The sequence below is a fragment of the Macadamia integrifolia genome, chromosome 6 (assembly GCF_013358625.1).
Source record: "Macadamia integrifolia cultivar HAES 741 chromosome 6, SCU_Mint_v3, whole genome shotgun sequence".
In the NCBI taxonomy this organism is placed as follows: Eukaryota; Viridiplantae; Streptophyta; class Magnoliopsida; order Proteales; family Proteaceae; genus Macadamia; species Macadamia integrifolia.
Genome location: NC_056562.1, coordinates 25,154,177 through 25,175,640, shown reverse-complemented (window position 1 = coordinate 25,175,640; position 21,464 = coordinate 25,154,177). Strand labels below are relative to the sequence as shown.

At 41.9% G+C, this 21,464-nt stretch overlaps 1 protein-coding gene across 9 annotated transcripts; it reads right to left on the bottom strand.

The window, feature by feature from the left end:
* Nucleotides 1-6: 6 nt before the first annotated feature.
* On the bottom strand, nucleotides 7-20,430 carry LOC122082744. Of its 9 annotated transcripts, none has more exons than XM_042650498.1 (6): nucleotides 20,287-20,430; nucleotides 20,039-20,133; nucleotides 753-1,091; nucleotides 449-682; nucleotides 315-383; nucleotides 7-171 (listed from the first exon to the last, which is right to left on the bottom strand). In XM_042650498.1, the coding sequence occupies exons 3-6, from the start codon at nucleotides 933-935 to the stop codon at nucleotides 67-69; spliced, it is 591 nt and encodes a 196-aa protein (XP_042506432.1). In that variant the 5' UTR covers nucleotides 936-1,091; nucleotides 20,039-20,133; nucleotides 20,287-20,430; the 3' UTR covers nucleotides 7-66. The 9 variants fall into 9 exon arrangements, with proteins under 9 accessions (XP_042506432.1, XP_042506433.1, XP_042506435.1 ...); XM_042650499.1 differs by lacking the exons at nucleotides 20,039-20,133; nucleotides 20,287-20,430 and adding exons at nucleotides 8,337-8,410; nucleotides 9,098-9,143; XM_042650501.1 differs by lacking the exons at nucleotides 20,039-20,133; nucleotides 20,287-20,430 and adding an exon at nucleotides 9,098-9,155.
* Nucleotides 20,431-21,464: the final 1,034 nt, after the last annotated feature.

Sequence of the window (21,464 nt, the reverse complement as noted above, 5' to 3'; positions counted from 1 at the left end):
GGGAAAAAGAAAAAGAAAATATATATGTTTGTGTTTACATGAAATACAAGAAGAAATCCCTATGGGTCAAAAGTCATCATCCAAGGCATGCTCAGCATCATCCTCATGGAAGGCCACAGAACTGGAGGATCTCAATCCTGAACTTGCCAACCTCTGTGCCTGGTCATCAACCTGCCTCCACAAATGGGCATTCCCCCGTCAGTAGGAGCTAACTAGCCTCCTCAAGGCATCGTTCTCCCTCTCCTAGGGGAACATAAAGAATGATCAGGAAAAGAAGCCACCAAAGAGGAAAGAGATTAAAGACAGGAGAGTACCCTCTCAACCAAGACCTCGGACAAACCCTGATGGATCCTCCTGAGTTCGGCATAGAGCTCCAGAGACACCTAAGAACAACATGTCAGTCAAAAGATTCAAGAATCAGTTAAACAAGTAGTGTTTTGATACTCACACAGTCAAATGGGATAGGAAGTCTGAGAGTGGCGTCTCTATCCACTCTGCCCTCCAAGAGTTGAGGAATGCTCAAACGTCTCACACTGGGATAAGACCAGCCCAGGAAACAACTGAAAGGGCTAATGGTCATCCGAAGAGGTCCCCTCACAACAATGGAAGACTCAACCTGAGATGAGGAGGCAACACCTACTTGTGACCGAGTAGGAGGGGGAGCCACATGTCGTGCCCTCCACTGAAAGAACATCAATCAAAAAAGAGAAGAAGTTGAAGTATGGAAAAAATGTTCAAGAGAAGAAGCATACCAATAGCCCCATGGGTTCATAGGGAGTGCAGACTGTCACCTCCTCGAGAAAAGTCTCATAATCTCTGTCCTGATCTAGGAGGGAGTCATCCCATACTCCTTCAACCCATATCTCTACCTCACCCTCAGGAAGAAGCTCTGGGTTGAGCATAGTCGATGGAGGGTAACAAGGAGGAGAATGCATAGTAGGATCAGACCACTGAGGAGTGACACGCTCCCCTAGATTCCAAGCATGGCTCCAGATACCTCGAAATAATGCATGACACTTTGTCAATTGCTTGGCTTGAGCAAATTCATCGGGGTTGTAAAATTGGATATTTCGGAATGGTCTCCAATTGACCTGCAAGGTTAAGAAGAAGTGAGTATAGCACAAGGCAAAAGAAAAACTTGACACTAAATGTGGCTTACCTTTGTCAGACCATCCAGAAGAGAGCGGGGAGTGGTCTAGGGGGGATAGCGTCGGTTCCTCAATACCAAACTGTCTCCCCATCTGTTAGCCATGGGGAATGGCAAACTCAAAGAGTCCTTCAGCACAGGGGCGAAGATCTCTAGGTGCTCATAGCACCAAGGCTAAATTGAGATATCATAGTAAGGATGTGCAATGAAAGAAAAGAGAAAAGAACAAAAAGAAATGCAAAGTTACCTGAAGAATGTAGCCTGCCCGCTTGAGGCCCCAATCCCCATATGCCAACAGGTCCAGGGTCCGCAGAAGATATGCATAGGCGGCCCTGCCCCAATCCCAAGAGTCCACCTCATGAATGTTTCGGAAGAGGGCAGCCATATGGATGCCCACTCCACCCAGGAGGACATTAAAAAGGCACTAGGCCATGGTAAATAATAAGAAGGAGCGGGTTACCTGTGCAAGGTTACCTGGGTTCACTCTTAGGTCCTTCCTCATCTAGCGGGCGGTAATCACACCCAAGCAGATATGCATATCAGTGTCCGAAATCTCAATGCCTATCAGCTCTGTGAACTCCTGTGCTGACAATGTCTTGGGAATCGATAGAGGCCTCCCTCCCAAGGGTATGCCAGTCAGGGTATAAAAGCAAAAGGGAGTGATAGTGATCTCACTAGTGGGAAGATGAAAAGAATGGGTGCTTGGCCACCACCTCTCCACCAAAGCTCCCACCATTGCCGAGCTGAATTTCCTAGTCTCCAATAGGGCCAGACGACACAGGTAAGTAGAATCTACTTGCCCCTGTGCTCTATGGGGGAGTATCTCATACCACTCCCAAATAGCATTAGGATGGCCACACCTGGCCAATGTGGGAGGTGTTCCATCTTCATGTTCCTAAAATAAATGCAAAAAATGAACAAAAAAATAAATAAATACAAAAAATGAACAAAAAAATAAATAAATGCAAAAAATGAACAAAAAATAAATAAATGCAAAAAAAGAACAAAAAATAAATAAATGCAAAAAATGAACAAAAAATAAAAAGCAAAAATAAATAAATTAAAGGAAAGGGAAAGACTTACCCATTTGCCCCATGCTGCATTACAAATGTGGTTCCGGGACTTGGAAAGTGTTCGCCTGACATACCATTTCGCAAGACTATCATCCCCTTGAGAGGATGTATTGCATCTCTCTCCAATACCCAACCGGATCTCTCCCAGAGTCCTCCTCTTTTTTCTATCGGACATAATTCACAAATTGTAACGAACCACAGAAAGTTCCAAAAATTACAAAGAACACCAAAAAATTTCACAAATTACAAATGACCCCAGAAAGTTTCACAAATTGCAAAGAACCCCAGAAAGTTTTATAATTTGCAAAAAGGCCTAGAAAGACTTCAAATTCTCCAAATGGCCCCCTCCTCAAGAACTATGAAGAACTTCAAGGAGAAGATGAAAATATTCAAAGGGAAACTCAAAGAAATTTATGAAAACCCAAGGAAATACAAAGAACTTCGAATCCTCGAAGAAACTTAAAAACCCGAGCTCACTCGCTCACGAATCGTTCCCAACTCAAGAAACTCGGATTGGTGAGTTAAAAAGAGGTTGGGGGGGGACCATTTTACAGTTAAAAAATTCATCCTGCACAAAAAAAAAATCCTTTTTGATTCTAATTCCAAGGTGTAATTTAAGAGTTCTTACCACCAAAAAATGAAATTCAAAATAAATTCTCATGGTAGGTAAAATTGGGATCACATGGAAAGTAAAATCCACTTGGTAGATGAAAACATATGAAAGTAAAATTGGTAGATGAAAGTGGAAGGTAAAATCAAAGTCAAAATTTGTGAGGTAGATGGAAATTACCACACAAAGCAAAAATCAAGATTCCAAATCAAAAGACCAAATCAAAAAGTCAAAATTCAAATTCCAAGTCCAAAATTCAAGATTCTAAATCAAGAACCAAATTTCATGATTCAAGGGCTTAAATTCAAGGTGGCCCAATCTCATTGACCCAGCCTCAGGTTACCCAATCTCGTTGACCCGGTCCCAGGCAGCCCAATCTCATTAACCCGGCCCTAGGTGGCCCAATCTCATTGACCCAGCCTCAGGTGGGCCAATCTCATTGACTTAGCCCCAAGTGGCCCAATCTCATTAAGCCGGTCCCAGGTGGCCCATTCTCATTGACCCGGCCCCAAGTGGCTCAATTTCATTGACTCAACCCCAGGAGGCCCAATCCCATTGAATCGGCCCCAGGAGGCCTAATCTCTTTGAATCGGCTCCAAGTGACCCGATCTTATAGACCAAATCCCTAGGACTGGCAGAAGGAAGTCTAGCCTAGGAAGATCATTTTCAAGCACTAACATCTTCTGTAGGGAGGGCTTAAATCTCTGCAAATGATGGATCAATCCCTAGGACTGGCGGAAGGAAGTCTAGCCAAGGAAGAACATTTTCAAGCACTAACATCTTCTGCAGGGAGGGCTCAAATCTCTGTGAATGACGGAACAATCCCTAGGATTGGAAAAAGGAAGTCCATCCTAGGAAGAATATTTTCAAGCACTAACATCTTCTATAGGGAGGGCATAAGTCTCTACAAATGATGGATCAATTCCTAGGACTGCCAGAAGGAAGTTCAGCCTAGGAAGAACATTTTTAAGTACTAACATCTTTTGTAGGATTGGAAGAGCAGCGAATTTCTTTCCTACAAATTGCCAGCTCAGGTAAGTCCTAAACTTTAAAGTAGTTAAGAGATATTACCTGTTGCATTTTCAAATCCATCATTGGTGAGAAAGATAACGGCAGTACATACTTCGGGTGGCAAAATGTGGGAGTTCTTTTCTTTGCCCTTTGCCTGTTGGCACAGGCCTCGGCCAAAGAGGGGCATTCTGTAGACACCCAATTTTGTCACCCTCCCCCAGCTATGATGACTTACGGATCTTGGACATGAAATTTCACTTACGATCAACAAAGATGATGACTAACTAAGGTAACTATTCCTAGGAGCATTCCATACCCCCCCCCCAAAATTCTTAGAAAACCCACGCGAGAGAAAAGAAGGGTCTAATTATGACATTTAATATACAAAGGAATCCGATCAAAGTGACCCCACAGATGTATAGTACTCAGAATTATGATTCCAACGATATATGGTACGTTAAAATTGGACCATTGGATCTCTCACAATCATTTCTGAAAATCGCACTTTAAGTGCCCAAACGCTGCCCATACGAGCACCCATGCCTTGCCTTGAGTGCCCAAACCCCACCCATGCTAGCACCCATGTCTTGCCTTAAGTGCCCAAACCCCACCCATGCGAGGCCCCACGTCTTGCCAGACCCCACCCATGCAAGCCCTGCGTGCACCCAACCAAGCCCCACATGCACACAACCAAGCCCCATATGCACACGGCCAAGCCCCACATGCCCCCGACCAAGCCCTGCGTGCACTCGGCCAAGTCTCATGCATACCCAACCAAGCCTCGTGCATACCCGACTAAGCCCCATGCATGCCAGACCAAGTTTCTACACCTATGTCTGAGTTTTTGCACCTATGTCGAAGTCTCAGCACCCATGTCGGAGCCCCCGCACCACTATCGAAGCCACAACACCACTGTCGGAGCCCCAACACCACTGCCGTAGCTCCAGCACCCCTGCTGGACTTCCAACACCTCTGTTGAACCTCCTGCACCCCTTCTGAAACCTCTGACACTCCCACCGGTGATCAAAATCCCTCTTCCGATGACCGGATCGTAGAAGGAATTCCCTCTTCACTCGCCTGTGTACCCTACACCACGGCCTCCCATTGGTCCAAAAAGGAATCTTTTCTAATGATTGGTCCAAAAAAATTACCTTTCACGCCATTGGCTATGGAAAATTACCTCCGCCCCATTGGTCCCAAATTTCTTACTTTCACTCCATTGGTTTGGAAAAATTACTTTTTACTACCATTGGTTACGAAATTTTCTCTCTCCTCTCTATTGGCCCAAAAATTCTATAAATACCCCCCTCCCTTTGGTTTTTGACACACCAACACACCAACATACCCCACAACAACCCATAGTAGTGAAGCTCTGCCCTCTTTCCTCCCCTTTCCCCCCTTGAGGTTTTTCAAGTCTTCGGAGAGATCTTTATAAGATCTGAAGTGTTCTTCGGGCCTTTGAAACTCTTCAATCCTTTTCTTTTTTGAGTGATATTTTTGTGTAGGAAAGGTTTCCCCTTAGTCTCCCACCCTCTTTTGAGGTTCCAGTCTACAGAGAGATCTTCGTAAGATTCCTTCGAATCTCTGAAGTGTTCTTCGAGCCAACCATTTAGGTTTCAACCCATTCCTAGCAGAAGCTTTGTCCGAGTGCCACCTCAGCCTAGCCCTCACATAGCCTATCCCCAGCGGAAGCTCTATCTGAGTGCCACCTCGGTCTAGCCCTCACATAGCCTATCCCCAATGAAATCTCTATCCGAGTGCCACCTTAGCCTAACCCTCCCCTAAGCTTATCCTCAGCGGAAGCTCTACCAGAGTGCCACCTCATCTAAAATCTGAAAGTAACTGTTCCTAGCCAGAACTCTATCCGAATATCATCACAGTCAGCATCTCTCGAGAAAGGAAGTTGGGGTCAAGACTATCTTCCCATGAGCCAGGAGAATCCATAAGAAAGTTTGTACTAGCATTAACCAGGGGGTCCACCCCTCTTGACTTGAAACAGGGGTCAAGCTCAGGTATAATTTCTCAACAGAATTAGTACAATGTAGACTTTATATAGACCTTGTTTTAGTGTACATAGTCATTTAAATTCAGTAAATGTATATATGTGTGATAACTTAGACATGCATGCAAATTAGGAATAATTGTGGAAAATGTTCGTTCTTAAGCATCTAGTAGGAAGACCGGTTGAACCAGGTAGATTGGGTGCCTAACACCTTCCCAATTCTACAACATGACACTTACCCTAAATCTCTAGACCAGACCAACTTTCGAGCCCTTTTCTTAGGAATTGGGCCCACCCCCGGGTCCTAGGCCCCTAACCCTAGGTGGTGACTCCAACCCCTTTTGCATGATCCCGATTCCCGTATTGGACCATCATAATCCCCATCTCAAATGACAAACTTTACATCCTGCAAAATAGGCCTCCACGTGTCTCATAGCGGTGATACGACAGTGTGGGGCCCACATGGTAAGCACACACGACACACCCCTCCATCATGAAAGGGAAAGAGAGGAGAGAGGATGGAATGCTAGTCCTTTTCCCCCCCAAAGGGGAAGAGAGAACATTTTCATTTCCGGCCACTACCCTCACATATATGTCAATCAAAAGTCCATCAAAGGTAGGGCAATTGTGGATCATTTGTCTACACACACCACAGAAGATGGAAGATCATTAAATGATGCTTTTCTAGATGAGAAAATCATGGTGGTTGAAGAAGAAAACTCTGTTAATACATGGCAATTATATTTTGATGGAGCTGCCAATCAAAGAGGTTATGGAGCAGGAGTGTTATTAATAACACCCGATGAGCTGTATTTACCTTCATATTTTTGGCTTGATTTTCCATGCATCAATAATATTACTGAATATGAAGCATGTGCAATCAGCCTGGAGATAGCTCTGATAATTGGAGTAAAAGAATCTGAGTGTTTGGTGACTCATCCATTGTAATCTGCCAAACACAAAGGAAATGGAAGACCAGGGATGAGAAATTGAAGCCTTATCAAGAATATCTAGAGATGATCTCTAAGCACTTTGAAGAAATATTTTTTGAGTACTTCCAGAGAGATAGCAACTGGTTTGTCGATGCTCTTGTAACATTAGCATCAATAGTTGAGTGTAGTCCTATGGCCCAAGTAAGACCTTTTCTGGTTGAAAGAAAGGTAAAGCCCATCTACCACAGATCAGTGAATGCCTTGACAATAGATGTGTCATACCCCGCTCACACAGAACCAATTTAACTCCGGTTAACTCATAAACCTGCCAGGATCAACAACACAGTAACTGTAATACAACATACATCTACTAAACTAATATAACACCTGTATTTTTAGCGGAAAACCTATTCATAATAATATCTGTAATTGTTTCCCAAATACTTGATACCCAAATTGAGTTTTAAAATTATATACATTTAGGCTCGAAGGCATGATATATACACAAAAATATAATAATTTAAGCATATAGTCATTAAAAGGGAGTACATTAAATGAATAAAAAAGAATCACACTGGAGTCACTGCTGCCATGCAGCACAATCCTCGCACGTGCAATCGATACTGTGGTCGAACTCATCAGGGACCCACTAGTCCTCAGAGGAAAACTCCACAGTGGGGCCCAGCTCCTGATCTCTAGGCGGGTAACCTATCAAATCACCTAAAAAGAGTTGTGCACATGGGATGAGCTCACTAGCCCAGTAAGTGGAAAGGAAGACCACATAAAGGAAAACCACACAAGGAGTCACAATACTAATGCACCTATATATATGCAATTCATTTAACTTTATTCACCTAACAACATTACTAGGTCATAAGCTATGTGCTACTCACAACCACAATGCGCGTATGCCCCTGGACCCCATCCTGTGATACGCCCACAGGGTTGTCAAAGAAGGCCCACCATTGGTACTGGAATTTAAAATGCAAGCCGACTCTCAAAAAGTTTAAATGATAGAAAGTAGATAGGTGACTGCACCCACAATAAAGCAGTACGATCGGCCCTCTGAATATACCACCGAGGTTACCGACTGTCCTAGCGATCAGCCGTGCGTACTTCTAACCATTGTAGGAGTTTGAAAACTATAACCCGATGCCTCCCCCCAATAGTAACCCAACAAGTAAATCCCTATTGGGAAGGGTCGTAGCACAAAGGAGTATATAAATCTGAGCTGCATGCTTCTATATGAGCATAGTATGATTACACGATGGCACCGCGTCCCATTCCATAAGCCACCATGCACTCATTTCCAAACCATCTACGACATCTAATCTAGCATGCATATCATGTCCATACGAAATTTTTTCATCATATACATCAAGACAAAGAATATTCATCATAAAGCAAAGCATAGCATTTTATGTAAATGCACATACAATGTGTGCTATGGCATATGTGATGTCTAGTCTACACACAAGTGACATGATGACATAGCTAAACTAACACATGTTAAGTGATGCATAACATTCTGAAATTAAATTAGAGTCCACTCCCCACTTACTTGTATATGTACACGGTGCTTGTACCCAGCACGCAAGAGATCTGATGTGTGGGTATGCGTATAATGAGTGTAACCTATCATAAACATTATGGTTTATCATTTCACTATCTTAGGGTCAAAATCATCATGTTTAAACACTAAAATTGGATTTAGAATCATAAACGGGGGTTACCCATCAAATTTGGACCCATTCTTGGCATTCTGGAAAGACCGGTGGGCATGAGTCAAAGACAAGCGGGCCTTGGAGCCCATCAGTCTTATACCCACTAGTTACACCAGAGGCTCAGAAATTGAGTTCTGGGAACTCAGGTGGACCAAAGGCCCAAAGACAGGTGCGTTTGGAGCACCCCCCAGTCTTGAAACAAAATTCTTCCATCATCTTCCCCATCCTCTCTCCGGCTCGGGGAACTTGTTTGGGGTTGATCCAACTACTCAAATCGCTCATTTAAGGTCCAATCATGTATCCTCAACCTAGATCTAAGATCAAATCAAAAGAAAAAAGGAGATTCTTATCTCTTTCTCAAGAAAACCAGTGAAACCCCAAATTTCACTTCTTTAGCTCAAGAACTTCAAATACTCTAGATCTTCACCAACACTCCTTCCAAATCCTTTAAAATCTTTGTACACACCTTCCATTAGACCTTAGATTTGATTATCCAAGTAGGATTAGAAAGATCCAAGTGGGTTCTTTCCCAAAAATCAAAAAGAGGGTTTAAGAAAGGGGTTTTCCTAAAAATCCTTGGAATATGTACAATAGCTACCTCAAATCGAAGATCCTGGTGAGCTGATCATTAATCCAGACTTAAAATACCAAGACCCAACTCCGGTGAAGCTCTACGATCGATTTCCTTTCTTCTTCTTCTTCTTCCTTTTCCTTTCTTCTTTTTTTCTCTCTCTTCTTTACTCTCCCACTGACCAACTATCATTAATGAGGGAAAAGACAATAAATGTCTCTTCTTTTATACCTGGGCCCCCCAAAATATCTTCTAGTCATAGGTGGGTGCATCTCAGGTGGGTATACCTTAGGTGGGTATATCTCAGGTGGGGATTCTCAAGTGGGTGTACCTCAGGTGGGTATATCTCAGGTGGGCATTCTCAGGTGGGTATATCTCAGGTGGGTATATCTCAGGTAAGTATATCTCAGGTGGGTATACCATTCTAGTCAGCCCATTGCTAGTGTTCCACTTAGACTTCAATAGGGACAAACCCATACTTATAATTAAATTGCATAGGCACCAAAAATTACTAGCAAGTGCCTATTCTACTTGTACATGGCCTCGTGGTGTGTGCAAGTGCAAGGCTTGGGTGCATATATTACACTTGGTACATACTCGGTCTTGTTAGGTCAACCCCTACATGATCAAACCAAGTCAATACGAGTAATTAGACCGGGTTTAGAAAGTAAGGTATCACAATACCCCCCCTTTTTGAAAATTTCTTCCCCGAAATTGTAGTACCTGGTTGTCCGAAAAGATGAGGGTACAAAATTTGAATATCATCCTTTCTCCCAAGATGCCTTTTCCATCGGGTGGTTGGCCCACCGAATCTTCACAAAAGCGATAGAGCGGTTGTAGATAGTTTTCACCTTTCGGTCTAAGATCTCAGCTGGATGTTCTTCATATGTTAGCTTCTAAGTATTTCGGTTCCACAGGTAGCATGTGGGATGGATCATGAATATACTGCTTCAACATGGATACATGGAAGACATTGTGAACACTATTGAGGGAAGGTGGTAATGCCAACATGTATGCTACTGCCCCAACTTGCTTTAAAATCTCAAATGGCCCAATATATCTCAGACTTAACTTGCCTTTCTTATGAAATCTATGTAGACCTTTGGTAAGAGATATTTTGAGGAACACTTTCTCTCCCTCTTGGAATTCCATTTTTTTCCATGACTATCTGCATAGCTCTTTTGACGTGACTGTGCTGCCTTAATTCTTTCTCTAATGACATCCACTTTATCACATGTCATTTGAATCATCTCCAGTCCAAGCATTTCGACATTCACCTACTTCATCCCAGTATAGAGGAGTTCTGCACTTTTTACTATATAATACTTTATGTGGAGCCATCCCAATTGTAGCTTGGTAGCTATTGTTGTAAGCAAACTCCATAAGAGGTATATATTCATCCCAATTGCCATTTATTCCCATACTCAGAGCATGTCTTCTAATATCTGTATTATCCGCTCGGACTGTCTGCCTGTCTGTGGATGGAAGGCCATACTCAGGTTCAATTGTGATTTCAAGGCTTGCTGAAAGCTTTTCCAAAATCTGGAGGTAAACCTCGGGTCTCTGTCTGATACAATGCTTACTGGTACACCATGCAAGCGTACCACATTATCCATGTAAAGCTGTGCTAGTTTATCCATGGTGTAATTGGTCTTGATTGGAATGAAGTGAGCTATCTTAGTAAGCCTATCAACTACTACCCAAATTGCATCCATTCCTTTGGGTGTACATGGTAGTCCGGTGATGAAGTCCAGTGTAATATTATCCCACTTCCATTCAGGTACTGGGAGTGGTTGAAGAGTGCCAAAAGGGCGGTGCTATTCAGCTTTGATTTTCTGACATGCAAGGCAAGTCGACACATACAGAGCTATTGTGGACTTCATTGCTAGCCACCAGTAGTGTTGCTTTAGGTCTTTGTACATCTTGGTACTTCTAGGGTGAAGAGAGTACCCAGAACTATGTGCTTCTTTTACTATTTTGTCTTGTGTTACCTCATCATAGGGTACACACAATCTGCCCCAAAATAATAGTGCTCCATCAATGGCTAATGTAAAGCTAGTGTCATTTATTATTTGCTCTTGAATCTTCTCTCTGATTTGCTACAACTCAGGATCCAAAGGCTGTTTCATTATGATTTCTTCCCTGATGGATGAGTGTACCTATAGAGTTGCCAAGGACATAGTTAACTGCTGGACATCATCTGACTAGTGCTCTAGTTCCAAGGTCACTTCCTCATACAAGAGGATTTCATCCATTAACATCGCCTCTTGTACGAGCTCTGGACTGACAGCTAGATAGGACAGTTTGAACTTTTCGGCTTAATGCATCTACCACTACATTGTCCTTCCCTGGGAGATACTGAATACAATCATAATCTTTTATAAGCTCAAGCCATCTCCTTTGTCTATTTCACACTTTTCACCATACAAGTAGTGATGCCAAATCTTTAAGGCAAAAATGACCACTGCTAGCTCCAAGTCATGGGTAAGGTAGTTCTTTACATATTCCTTCAATTGTCTGGATGCATATGCTACCACCTTGCTGTGTTGCATAAGTACACAGTCCAATCTGACTTTGGAAGCATCGGTATACACTGTCATTCCACCTGTGCCTTTAGGAATAGTCAACATTGGTCCTGACACTAGCCGCTTCTTCAGCTCTTGAAAAATTTTTTCACACTCCTTTGACCAATCAAACTTTATACCCTTCCTAGTCAACTTGGTCATTGGTACTAAAATCCGAGAAAAGTTTCCAATGAAGCGTCTATAGTAACCTACCAAAACCAAGAAACTTCTGATTTTTGTTACACTCTTGGGTACCTCCCAGTCTACTATGGCTTTCACCTTATCTAGATTCGCTTCAATTCCATTTTCAGATACCATGTGTCCTAGGAATCCAACCTGTTTGAGCCAAAATTCACACTTGCTGAATTTCACATACAACTACTGCTCTCTCAGTCTCTATAGTACCATCCTCAAGTGTTTTGCATGGTCTTCTTCTGACTTCGAGTAGATCAAGATATCATTAATGAAAACAATGACCCACTTGTCAAGAACATCGTGAAACACTCGATTCATCAAATCCATGAAAGCTGCTGGTGCATTGGTTAACCTGAAAGACAACACTAAAAACTCATAATGACCGTACCGAGTTCTAAAGGCTGACTTTGGTATATCAGAACTCTTTATCTTGAGTTGATAATACCCGGATCTGAGGTCAATCTTTGAAAATATCTTAGCACCTTGTAGCTAGTCAAACAAATCATCTATGCATGGCAATGGAGACAGGTTCATGATGGTTAACTTGTTTAATTCTCGGTAATCAATGCACAAACGTAGGCTCCCATCTTTCTTCTTAACAAACAACACTGGAGCACCCCAAGGTGATACACTTGGGCGAATGAATCCATTCTTCAACAGATCTTGCAACTGTACTTGAAATTCTTTTAATTCTACTGGTGCCATTCTGTATGGAGCCTTGGACAACGAGGTAGCTCCAGGAATCAAATCTATAGTAAATTCCAACTCCCTGTCAGGTGGTAGCTGAGTTAGATCATCTGGTAAGACGTCTGGGAACTCTTTAACTACTTCTACTTCCTCTAGAGGTGTAACCTTTGCGTCTAAATCAATCACCGATGCTAGGTACCCCTAACACCCATTTTCCAACAACTTTACCGCTTGCAAAGCGGAGATGATGACCTTTTTAGCCCGCTTTATTATATCCGCTTGGTATATCAGTTCCTTCCCTTCATCATCGATCACCTTGGCCTATTTCTCGGCACACATCACACTTGCTCAATGAGCTGATAGCAAATCCATGCTTAGTATAACATCAAAGTTCTGCATGCTGAACTTGATGAGTTGGGCATCTAATTGCTTTCCATTGATCTCAATGATGCATGGCCCATACTTCCTTCAACTGTGAAATTTTTCCTGTCGATGTACTAACTATTATCTTATGCTCTAATATCTTGGGTGTCATGTCAAGTTTCTTAGCAAATCTCTTTGATTCAAATGAATGTGAAGCCCCTGAATCAAACAAGACATATGTTGCTATACTTGATATAGGTAGGACACCTAATGCAAAAATGCACATAAGTATAGCATGTCATCAATATTTACTAGAAGGCAATTCTCAAATTAAATCGTACCTGCTACCACTTCTGTGCTTGTTTTAGCTTTCTCAATTGACAAAGCATACAAATTTCCTTGTGGTTGACTCCCTTGAGTCAAAGCAAGTTTATACCCAGAAGGCTAGTTGGCTGATAAAGCTGATCGAGCTCGGAAATCTTTAGCAAAATTCCCATATGAATGGCAATTAAAACAATGGTTCTGCAAAGCTTGAACCAGTGCAGGAGCTCTCTAAGCCTAACCTGTAGCAAATGGAGGGCAAGGTGGCCTAGTAGCTATGGGTGTCGTACTGATATTCTGGCGAAAAGATGTAGTGCCTGGCCCACTAGCAGGTCAAGGAGGATAACCCGATGGCCTGTAGGGCTGCTTGTATGAAGAACCAAATCCGTATGATCCATGAAAATTCTTACTCGGGCCATCCAAATCTGCATATGGATTCGCTTTCTTCCACACTCTAGGTGTAAGGGATGATTCACTTTTCAGCTTATCTTCAATAGTTTTGGCCTTCTGTACAATCAAGGCATAGTCGACGAGATCTAATGCCTCAAGTATCGTGCTAATGGATACCTTCAATCCTTTCAGAAACTTCTTGTCCTTTTCTTCAACCGATTTCATGTGAGGGGGTATAAAGTAGAATAGAGCCTCAAACTGTTGCTAAAAATCAAGGATAGATTTGTTTCGTTGAGTCAAGTCCTAGAACTTTGCTTCCTTGCGGTCTCTAAAACTCCGAGGGTAGTAATTTGCTAAGAACAACTCCTTGAATTGCTCCCATGTGGGTTCTGGGTGTGTGGGCAAACAATATGGCCTTTGAGGACTGCCACCAGGAGTTGGCCTCATTCTTAAACTGTACCTCCAACTTGTGCCCCAACACCAGGCCCTCCAGTTGGACCTTGTGGGATATCTACCTGGGGAGGCTGACCTGGTAGTGTAGCATACCATTGCTGTTGCATAGCAGTCATAAATGCCTACTGTTGCTGAAGAATTTGTTGATGGAGAATCTGATTCAATTGTTGAATCAAGTTCTCAACATCACCTAGGGTAAGTACTGGTGGAGGATCAGGAAGTGTAGCCATGGGTGGATTCTCATGAGCCACATTCTGATCAATTGTCTCTTGAGGTTGTGGGTTAGATGCTTGCCCTGTATGTTGAGGCCTCCTATTGATTGGTGGCCTACCAACAGGATGAGGACCTCGAGGTGCACCTCAAGCGACACCCTTGGATCTAGTGCATACCATCGTTAGTGTACCTGATTTACATAAAAATTTCATATAAGTTTGTATTACAACTCATTACACAATTGTTCGAAGCTTAGCATGCAACCTTGTGCACTTACATCCCAAAACAATCGAGGAAAAGTGCATATGAAAATTCAAAATCCAAATTTGCATTCCATCTTATATATCAGCCAAATCTCCCTTATAAACTCATAATTCTTCAAAAATGACCTTCAAACCCACCAATGCAGGCCATGTAGGACCCACGGGTGGCATTGGGCACTCACTGCCAAAATCGACGGGCTAAAGATTGGTGGACATGGCTGGCTGAACCCTATCGGTTTCATGCCCGTCGGAGTTACTCGAGAGTTGCGATTAAAAGGGTTTAAACCCTGGTTTTTCACCCATTCTCTCTCCTTTCTCCTTCACTCCAACTCATGTGGTTCTGGGGTGATTTTTTGGCGATACCCTATGACTCAACTCGCCGAATCGATGCAACGATCCGTTCAAGTTGCATTCTCTCTCATTCAAGCATCAAGGTAAGTTCACAAACCCTCTTTTTTTTTCTCTCTAAAAATTTGGGTTTCTCTCTTTGTAAATGGAAAATCATCAATGCAATTGAAACTTTAGTTTTTCCTTCGATTCTCTCCATGGAAAACAACTTACATGTCAATGTAGAGCTTAGATTATAGTTTCCAAGTACTTTGATCCATAGAATGGAAACATTGGAACAATTTTCCCCTTTTCATGCCCTAACCATCAATTTTGGGGTTTTAACTGTTCATTTCTCTCCTCTATGTCAATCTAGCATTCCATTTGCGATTTTGGGGTATCTATAGTGTTTACTAATCAGTCCATTGCGTAGTTTGCCCAAATTTGGATGGCATGGTTATTCTCAACCCTTATATAGATTTGCCCAAAAGGAGAGGGCAACACCTTTAGGAAATTTTATACCTAGCCATTCTTGAATTCATTGTTTACATTTGAATCATAATTCCTCAAGCATATTAGAATCATCAATAATTGTTTCCATTGAAATTTAAACCTTTCATTTGGTTAGGTTCCCAAATTTGAAATTTCCTACATGTTTGGTATACTTGTTTGAAATCCTTCCATTTCTTATACCAAACCCAATAGTGATATGATATCTCTTGTTTAATCTAGTATTGTATCTCATGTTCTCTTAAAAGGATCTACTCATATTCTATATTCTTGGACTTGTTCATGCATTAAGGCTACATCTCATTAGGATCACTGTATACCTCAATCACCACATGCATCATCTCATTAACCACTTTGCATCACTTGTGTTTACTTAGTGATTTCCATCACCTTAATCCTTCTTATGTATGTATTGAATCACTTGGCCAGTTTAGGTATCCGGGTTTGATAACTTGTAATAAGCTATCTTAGATCACATTTCCTAAAACTTTCTGCCATATTCTATTATAGCTCATTATATTCATTTCTCTGATTCCACTTCTAGTATCTGTCTCAACTTGGTACCCCTTATACTTTGACTTCTCATTTTACATCATGTGCTTATCTCTTTTCTTTGCATTTTTGGGATGCCACCACGAAAAGGCAAGGAACCTGTTGATCCATCAAGGAAGAGGAAAGCTTCCAAATCCAAGAAGAAAGAGGTGGGGTCTAGTTCTTCAGCTCCATCTCCATCTAGAGAATGGGAGGATCCTGAAGACCCATCCAACTATAATGAGATGGTCTTCTATACTTGAAGAGTTGCATCCTTGTAGGGTACTTTCCACTCACTACCTATGATGTCGGAGAAAAAGGTGGTTGTGGAGCTTTGTTCCCGCATTCACCTCTCAGAGAGATTTTTTACTCTTGGTTGGGAGTCTATCCTCAACATCGATCGACTGTGCTACAAGGGCTTAGTGAGGAAGTTCTATTGCAACCTTGAGGCTACAGAGGAGGAGGGGGAGTTTGCCATAATCAGTATGGTGAAGGGTGTGGAGATCATCCTAACTGTGGATCGATTGGCAGAGATTATAGGTATCTCCTCAGAGGACATCCACTACTACAGTCCTCCTAGGACCAGAGGCATAGGCTCACTAATGAGCTGGGACATGGAGGAGCACATCTATGAGGTGATCAGTAGCTCACGTATGAGACCTGCATCCGAGTTAGCCTTTTCCCCTACGGGCAGGGTATTTGCCAGATTGGTGCAGTTTAACCTAGCTCCTAGGAGTGGTCATAGGAATTAGGTGGGTTTTATGCCAACTTACTTGGCTGCTTGCCTGCTGTCTGCCCTAGTCGGTAATGTACCTAGACTGTGCCTTCCCTACTTCATGCTGAGGTCTATACACCATCATGCCATGCATCCAGAGGATGCAAACCTACCCTATGGCAGAGCTCTCACTCGAGTCTTCGAGCATTTTGTAGTTGATCTTTCTGGGGAGGTGGGAATGATCCCAAGGGACAAGTTCACTCAAAGGAACTTAAAGAAGATGAACTTGCACACCCTGATGGTAGAGCCATAGGTAGCTGAGGAGTAGGGGAGGAGGATGTAGAGCATGGGGAGGATGTGCCCATGGATGAGGATGAGCATGATAGAGATGAAGGGGATTATTTCCTATACCAAGAGGAGGGTTCCTAGGGGGTACATGGTCATGAGGATATTAGGGAGGAGGAGGTTTTGGAGGTAGTGCCACTAGATACTAGGGCAGCAGATCTAACTTTCCATGGAGCTACTGGTTCTCGATTAGCCAGAGCTAGCGGTCCAGATATCCCTAGTGCTTCTAGCATACAAGCCTCAGCTTCCCCACCTACTAGAGAGGCATCAGTCCTACAGGACCTACTATCAAAGTTGAGGACCCTGAGGGAGGGTCAGGCTGAGCTTAGAGGTCATCTTGGAGAGAGTGCAGCCAGGGAGCAGGAGCTTCTCAGGAGAGTGGATGTGAACATCGGCAGAGAGCTCTAGATGTGGAGACAGTTCGAAGAGATGGAGTCCAAGTTTCAGCAATTCACCTGGGATATGTACCACTCTTCTAGTATGATCTCTACTGATGTCTGATGTGTACAGAGGAGGGTGGTGCACCTCCATGATCGAGTTACTCATTGGGACACATGTCTTGGCATCGACTCCTAGGGTTCACTTAGGAGAGCCTTTCGATGTCTCTAACGATGACTCTGACAAGTGATTTAGGCTGATCGCCTATTACCCTCTTTTGAATTTTTACTTGTCATTCCTAATTGAATTTTTGCTTTATCTGACAGTCTTAACTATTTTGGGTTTCATACTTGATTTTCTTGCTGTACTTGCATGATCGGACTAGTATAGCATTAAGCAATGATGGCATCTACCTTTCATTTTGTAATTTATTTCATTTGTGTACTTAGAGATTGAATTGTGATTATGGTAGTACTTGTAAATTTCTGAATTGTTTGCTTATAATAAATAGCATGGGTTGATGGTGGCCGTGTAGGTCACTATATGTTATTATAATATTATTTTTGTTGTCTATCAGGTTTCATGTTAAAAATTTTTTATTTTCTCATTTCATGTCGTTATGCTGTCGAAATTTTGTTAAAATTTCCTCTAACAAGTAAATTCAATTATAAAAAATTCAAAACTAGTTAATTAGAATCAATGCATACATGACATGAAATGCAAAGGTTACAAATTTTCCATTTAAATAAACTTTTTTTTTTTTTTACTTTCATAAGGCTTTTGTCTTCACCCACCCCAAACCTATTATAGTTTCTATGGGGTCTAAGTAGTATGCTATAGGCAGGTAGAGCATCGCACTCTAATACTACCGTTGTCACACCCCACTCACATAGAACCGAGCCGGTGACCGAGTTAACTTCGGTTAACTCACAAACCTGCCAGGTAACTTCGGTTAACTCATAAACCTACCAGGATCAATAATGTAATAACTACAATATAGTATACATCTACTAAACTAAGATAAGACTTGTATTTTCAGCAGAAGACCTGTTCATAATAATACCTGTAATTGTTTCCCAAATACTTGATATCCAAATTGAGTTATAAAAGTTATATACATTTGGGTCCGATGATATATATAAAAAAATATAACAATTTAAGCATTAAGTCATCAAAAGGGAGTACATCAAAAGAATAAAAAAGAATCACTCTAGAGTCACTGCTGCCATGCAGTACAATCCTTGCACGTGCAATCACCACTATGCTCGAACTCATCAGGGACCCACCAGTTCTCAGAGGGAAACTCCACAGTGGGGTACGGCTCCTGATCTCCAGGCGGGTAACCTGTAAAATCATCTAAAAAGAGTTGTGCACGTGGGATGAGCTCACTAGCCCAGTAAGTGGAAAGGAAGACCACACAAGGGAAAACCACACAAGGAGTCATACTACAAATGCACCTATATGTATACTATTCATTTTAACCCTATTCACCTAACAACATTACTAGGTCATAGGCTATGTGCTACTCACAACCACAGTGCGCGTATGCCCTGGGTACGAGCCATCTTGTGATATGCCCATAGGGTTGTCGGAGAAGGCCCACCATTGGTACCAGAATTTAAAATGCAAACTGACTCACGACAAATTTAAATGATAGAAAGTAGATGGGTGACTCCACCTGAAATAAAAGCAGTATGATTGGCCCTCTGAATATACCACCGGGGTTACCGATTATCCTAGCTATCAGCTATGCATACTTCTAACCACTGCGAGAGTATGAAAACCGTAACCCGATGGTTCTCCCCAATAGTAACCCAACACATAAACCCCTATTAAGAAGGGTCATAGCACAAAGGGGTATATAAATTCTAGCCGCATGCTTCTATATGTGCATAGTATGATTACACGATGGCACCGCATCCCATTCCATGAGCCACCATGCATTCATTTCCAAGCCATCTACGACATCTAATCTAGCATGCATATCATGTCCATATGAAATTCTTCCATCATATACATCAAGACATAAAGAATATTCATCATAAAGCAAAGCATAGCATGTTATGTAAATGCACAAACAATGCATGATATGGCATACGTGATGTCTAGTCTACACACAAGTGATATGATGACATGGCTAGACTAACACATGTTAAGTGATGCATGACATTCTGAAATTAAATCAGAGTCCACTCCCCACTATTTGTATATGTACACGGTGCTTGTACTCGACACGCAAAAGATCCGATGTGTGGGTACACGTATAATGAGTGTAACCTATCATAAACATTATGGTTTACCATTTCACTATCTTGGGGTCAAAATCATCATGTTTGAATACTAAAATCAGGATTAGAATCATAAATGGGGGTTGCCCATCAAATTTGGACCCATTCTGGGCATTCTGGAAAGACAGGTGGGCATGAGTCAAAGACAGGCGGGCCTTGGAGCCCACTGGTCTTATACCCGTCGGTTACACCAGAGACTCAGAAATTGAGTTCTGGGAACTCAGGTCAGCCAGAGACCCAAAGACAAGTGGGTCTGGAACACCCCCAGTCTTGAAATGAAATTCTTCCATCATCTTCCCCATCTTTTCTCTAGCTTGGGGAACTTGTTTGGGTCAATCTAGCAGCTCAAATCACTCATCTAAGGTCCTATCATATATCCTCAACCTAGATCTAAGATCAAATCAAAAGATAAAAGAGATTCTTACCTCTTTCTCAAGAACACCAGTGAAACCCCAAATTTCACTTCTTTAGTTCAAGAACTTCAAATACTCTAGATCTTCACCAACACTCCTTCTAAATCCTTCAAAATCATTATACACACCTTGCATTAGACCTTAGATTTGATTATCCAAGTAGGATTAGTAAGATCCAAGTGGGTTCTTTTCCAAAAATAAAAAAGAGTGTTTAAGAAAGGGGTTTTTCAAAGAATCCTTGGAATATGTATAATACCTACCTCAAATCGAAGATCTCGATGAGGTGATCATTAATCTGAGCTTAAAATACTAAGACCCAGCTCCAGTGAAGCTCTTCGGTCGATTTCCTTTCTTTCTTCTTCTTCTTCCTTTTTCTTTCTTCTTTCTTTCTCTCTCTTCTTTACTCTCCCACAGACCAACTATCATTAATGAGGGAAAAGATAATAAATGTCTCATCTTTTATACGTGGGCCCCCAAAAATATCTTCTAGTCATAGGTGAGTACATCTCAGTTGGGTATATCTCAGGTGGGCATTCTCAAGTGGGTATACCTCAGGTGGGTATATCTCAGGTGGGTATTCTTAGGTGAGCATATCTCAGGTGGATATATTTTAGGTGGGTATATCTCAGGTGAGTATATCTCAAGTGGGTATACCATTCTAGTAAGCCCATTGCTAGTGTCTTGGACTTTAATGGGGATAAACTCATACTTATAATTAAATTGCATAGGCACCCAAAATTACTAGCACGTACCTTTACTTCTTGTACATGGCCTCGTGGTACATGCAAGTGCAAGGCTTGGGTGAACATATTACACTTGGTACCCGCTCGGTCTTGTCGGGCCAACCAGAGTTCAAGGTCACTCTTGCTACCATGTTCCATATGGTACTTGCGTCAGTTCACTCCGGTTCAGCCCCTACATGATCAAACTAAGTCAAAATGGGTAATTAGACCGGGTTTAGAATGTAGGGTATCACAAGATGGAAGATCTTGGTTTGCTCCTATTATAGACTTCATCAACGAAGGGAAATATCCTATGGAAGTAACATTAGGGGAAAAGAAGTTGCTCAAAAAATATGCCACTCAATACACATTACAAGGCTATTTGTTGTACAAAAGATCGTTCAATGGAATTCATCTATTGTATGCAGATGAAGAACAGGAACAGATTGTGATAGAAGAAATACATCAAAGTATCTATGGACCTCATATGAATGCAAGAATGCTAGCCCAAAAAATCTTGAAATTAGGATATTATTAGCGCACAATGGTGGCGAACTATGTAGATTTCATTCAGAAGTGCCACAAATGTCAGATATTTGCTAATTTCATACAGATAATGCCAAAAAAATTGCATTTTCTCAGTTCCCCTTAGCCATTCTCTACATGGGGTATTGATGTTATAGGAAAAATTACTCCCAAAGCATCAAATGGTCATG